This window comes from Frankliniella occidentalis, unplaced genomic scaffold, assembly GCF_000697945.3.
Source record: "Frankliniella occidentalis isolate FOCC.00 unplaced genomic scaffold, Focc_3.1 Scaffold58, whole genome shotgun sequence".
Classification (NCBI taxonomy): domain Eukaryota; kingdom Metazoa; phylum Arthropoda; class Insecta; order Thysanoptera; family Thripidae; genus Frankliniella; species Frankliniella occidentalis.
The window spans coordinates 1,174,036-1,178,954 of NW_026267188.1; the positions used below are offsets into that span (position 1 = coordinate 1,174,036).

At 52.6% G+C, this 4,919-nt stretch overlaps 1 protein-coding gene across 1 annotated transcript; it reads left to right on the forward strand.

The window, feature by feature from the left end:
• The first annotated feature begins 79 nt into the window (after positions 1-79).
• LOC113214082 (forkhead box protein D3-B-like) lies at positions 80-4,698 on the forward strand. Its single transcript, XM_026433350.2, has one exon. It carries the CDS (start codon positions 2,101-2,103, stop codon positions 3,517-3,519), a length of 1,419 nt encoding a protein of 472 aa, XP_026289135.1. The 5' UTR covers positions 80-2,100; the 3' UTR covers positions 3,520-4,698.
• The last annotated feature ends 221 nt before the right edge of the window (positions 4,699-4,919 follow it).

Here is a 4,919-nt window from a genome sequence, read left to right on the forward strand (position 1 = left end):
TCTCTCTCTCTCTCTCTCTCTCTCTCTCTCTCTCTCTCTCGTGATTATCATGATTTTCTTTTCAATATCGCTGAGGCATGAAATGCAAATAAATATTGGATGTTGTATAATTGTCCTCTGTTTAGCGCGCCGTGGGCGCGAGAGCTTCAGTTTGAATTTATTCAGGGAAATGGGTTGCCGTAACGAATTCAATTTCTTTTAAATAGTGTTATCGGGAATTATTAAAAAGGAAATTTTTAACAAATGAAGGGCAGTCCGTTTTTTGTTTTGGAAGTTCTTTCACGCACTCAAATGGCACTATCGTATCATTACAGTCTTATTATGCAGCATTTTTCTTTGTTCTGCTCGTTTAAAATTTCGCTCTTCTTTTCTGTTTACACGGGAAAAAAAACAAAGGGAGGACATAATGCCATTGAAGGGGGCGTTAAATTAGAATGCCTTTGGAACGGCATGAAAATGGCCAAAGGCATTAATTTAACACTTTTCGCTAAGTTTTAATGCCTTTCAATAATGCGGCTAATTTTTAATGCGTTTGTAAAGGCATTCAACCCCAATGTCCTGGCTTTGTTTTTTCTGTGCAGTCATGTTTTCTCACAACGCACTGGCCTATCCGTATAGGCTGATGTGTTTGTAAGAGTCATGTGTGAAACAAGCTCAGAGAAATAAAGGTAAGTACTGCAAAGAGAGCGAAACGAAGACGTTGTTTAAAAAAAGAAAATTGTTGCTGTGTTTAAGTATTTTGTGCTCTGTTAGTATAAGCTATTACGTACTGTCATTTTCTGTATATGAGCCCTAGGAAATGGTTAATGTGATGAATTTTCGGAGCCTCGTGATCGCTTCTGTCTGTGCTGTTCTGACTGTTCTGCAAAGCATATGGAGATGTATTCGTTTCTTGCAAGGGGAGCCAAGTGATCGCCATTGCACACTCTCACTCTCAGTCAGCTCGACATGTCATGGCTTCCGACTTGCTGCTCCCCTTGTTGCAACATTGCTTTCTCTTTAAGCCTATGCACTTTCTCCTCAGGGTCACCATCTTGAGAAAACAAAAACTGTCTTTGAATAATTCGTTAATGAGAAAAGTGCGCAGTAGAAAAAAAGTGTGAAGACAGGAAGCAAGCAAGATCAGGAAGCAGTGCAGTGCAGTGAATGTCCGTAAAGAACTGATGTTAGTGACCCCATGGACTAGAGTCATTGAGCCATGAGGCACACGGACAGGACTTTGTTGGTGGTGGTGGAAGGCAGCTGGGACACATACAATGGACAACACCGACTGGCAGCGGGACTCACAACGCCCACTACGGTATGGTAACTGTAGTTGTACCACGCGCGCACACATGCCACTTACACAACACACACAACACTGGGAAACACACACGCACACAGAGACTCTATACACGCACGCTGTAAACCCTCATAGTTGTTGGGCCGTTTCTAGCCGTTTCGGGAGAGGGTGAACCAACATAACGTTAAGGTCAGCGGGGTAAAAAGTTATTCTTTTCAACGCATTGTTTTCCTTTTGCATTGGGCGTTTAGGCGCGTAAAAAGCTACACTGGGTGTTCTTTTTCTTTCGTTTCATTATGTATGTGGGAAGGTCTGGGGTCCACACACGGCAAAACACACGCACTCCGGCTGTTGAGGGCTTAAGTCCAAGTTCACCCTCCCTTTCTCCATCGGGGTGACGAAATTCGCCGCATGTACTGAGGCTGCGCGCGCCGCGCCCGCGCTGCGCGCATGGCTGTGTACCTGCAGTCGGAGTCGGAGCTGGCGAGGCCGCTGCCGGGCGGCCTGGTCCCGGGGCCGGGCCCCCCTCCATAGCGTGCCGCCCCTCCCGGGCCTGCCCGGCACACCAATCACAGCGGCGCTCTGGCCCGGGCCGCGCCTGGCCCCGCCCACCAGAGCCGAGAGGACGGAGGCGGGGCGGCCGGGCGGGCGGGGAGAGCGCGCGGAGCGGAGCGGGCAGCATCAGTCAGTCCCAGCCCGGACGCAGACCGACGCGGACGGCCCCGGACGGTCTCCCCAACCACCCGCCCTCCGACAGGGCCTCAGTGTCTGCGTGTGTGACTGGACTGTAGTGTCAGTGAGTGTTGTGTGTTAGCCCGATGTGTCTAGCTATGGACGAGGGCGGACGCGTGCTGTTGGGGTACCGCATTGGCACCACGGACGGCCACAGCCCCTACCACCTCCACCACCACCACCATCACCAGCCGCTGGACCTGCGCGGACCCGCCGCCATGAGCCCCATCATCGGCGACCACCTGGGCGACCACCTGGCCGATCACCTGGGTGACCACATGGCCGACCACCTGGGTGACCACCTGGGTGACCACCTGGGCTCGGGCGACTCGGCCGGCGAAGAGGATTCGGACATCAACGTGGACTCGGACGACGGCCGCGAGGAGGCGCGCGGCGGCAGCCCCGGCAGCCCTCGCAGCCTGCGGACCCCGCACAGCCCGCGCAGCCCCAAGGAGGCCGACGAGGCCGCCGGCTCGCCCCCGCCCTCGCCGGCCTCGCACGCCTCCCACGACCTGGACACGGCCAGCCCCAACGGCAGCAGCAAGAAGTCGTCGTCGTCATCGTCGTCGTCGTCCTCGGCGCTCGTCAAGCCGCCCTACTCGTACATCGCGCTCATCACCATGTCCATTCTGCAGTCGCCGCACAAGAAGCTGACGCTGAGCGGCATCTGCGAGTTCATCATGTCGCGCTTCCCCTACTACCGAGACAAGTTCCCCGCCTGGCAGAACTCGATCCGGCACAACCTGTCCCTCAACGACTGCTTCATCAAGATCCCCCGCGAGCCGGGCAACCCCGGCAAGGGCAACTACTGGACGCTGGACCCCATGGCCGAGGACATGTTCGACAACGGCAGCTTCCTGCGGCGGCGCAAGCGCTACAAGCGGCAGCCGCCCGACTTCCACCACCACCACCATCACCACCAGCACGCGGCCGCCATGGCCGCCTTCCTGGGCGACCCGTTCCACCCGCACCACCCGCACCACCACCTGGGGCGCACCCACGGCACCCCGCCGTACCCGTACCTGTCGCCGCTGCCGCCCGGGGCCGCGCTGCCCGCCGGCCTCCAGGGCGGCCTGCAGGGCGGCCTCCCTCCCGGCGTGCCGCTGCTGCCCCCCGCCGAGCTGGCCAGGCTGTCGCTGGGTCTCAACTTCCTGGGCGCGCCCATGCCGCTGCCGCACAAGCCGGTGGCTGTGTCCGCCCCCGCGCCCCCGCAGCAGCAGAACCAGCAGCAGCAGAACCAGCATCAGCAGCAACAGCAGCCGTCCGTCCCCGCGGCCCCGGCCGTCTCCATGGCGGACACGCTGACGGCGCTGCCGAGGAGCATCTCGTCGAGGGACAAGGGCCGGGGCTTCAGCATCGAGTCCCTCATCGGGTCGCAGCAGGACGCGGCGCCGCCGCTCAAGAGGCCCGCCCTGGAGCGGCCCGGGCTCCACCACCTCCCCGCCGTCACGCGCTCCCTGGACTCGGCCTTCTCGCCCATGTCCGTGTCGGCGTGGGCGCGGTGAGAGTAGACGCCCTCTCGCACTCCTTGTGGGTGATTCTGACTGTGATGAGATATCGACGGATTGTTGTCGTTGATTCACCGGTTAACGATACCCTCATATTTCCCCCTTTTAGTGGTTCCTGTCGGTAGGCCTTGTTTTAGTTTTGCTTGTGTGCCTGAAGCCGGAAACATGGGTGAGTGGCTCTTATAGTCGTGCAATGATGGACAAAACTGGATTTGGTTGGAGTCATTTGCTTTCCTTTTCATTTAAAATTTTGATCTAGTCACCGCGACCGGTATGGTGACCTTTGTCATTCATTTGTAACTGCGTATTTTCTACCCAGATCAGTACCCAGGCGGACTCACATATCCGGAGACTAAAATTAGTTATTTGCGCCTGAGGGGAGTGATTGTAATTATTCTTAATATTCCTAAATATTCGTTAATTCTCTGTGATTTTACTATATCTTTTTCTGTTATTATTGTTGACATCGCAAGAGCGCCTAGGATTTGCGGTTCCTACGATTTCTTAGTTTATGTTACCTTTAAATTAATGTTGTTTTCTTCTCCCTGTAAGTTTTTTTTATTTTGCGAACGCGCGAGCTTTGTTGTCTTTTCGCGTTTTAGTGCATCGTAGTAATATATCGATAGCACATTGTGTTAGAGAAGGATTATGGATAATGACCATTTTCTGTATAATGTGATCGTTCCTGCGGTGGTGTAACTCTCGCCGTGCTTGTGACCAAAGATACTGTCAAAGAATGTTGATTACTAGTAATTTATTATCCGATGGATCTTATCTATGTAAAGTAAGTCTTCATTTTTTTAACTTTCCTGCTTAACTTCAAATTCCAACTGTAATGTATTCTGAATTGTCTCTTCTGCCTTTTCTCTAAAATATACTTCAAAATTGAGGTTTGAGCACACCATATTGTTGCCACAAATAATGTATTCAGCTCCCTTTCACTATACTTTGGTTTTTTGTTTTGTTATATCGCTCCACATCGGTTCTTCGTTCGCACAAACATGCCATGCTGTGAAGCAAATCTTATTGTGTACAAATGTAAGATCCAATATGTTAATTCAAATCGTGTATATTCTTGTAAATATCAAGTGTACATGAACTATATAGATATAAAAAGGATATAGGAGAGACGAAAATATTAGCGTAATAAATGAAAAAACTGTTTCCATTTCTAAATCTCTCTAGCATTTATTCATATCGATGTCCCCCTATTGCGACCACAATAGTGACTGAAGCGCGCGAACGCACCCATGCAGGCGTTTACAATGGCACCAATAATTTTGAAACGATGATGATGATGATGATGAGACAGCCACAGCCACACATATCAAGTACAAACAAACAACCATTCTCGCAATTGGCTGCGCTGATCCTTGGACCGTATCCCGCCGGCCGGA

What these genes read in the sequence shown, in the direction of transcription:
- LOC113214082 (XM_026433350.2), top strand. Translation starts at nt 2,101, where the DNA reads ATGTGTCTAGCTATGGACGAGGGCGGACGCGTGCTGTTGGGGTACCGC.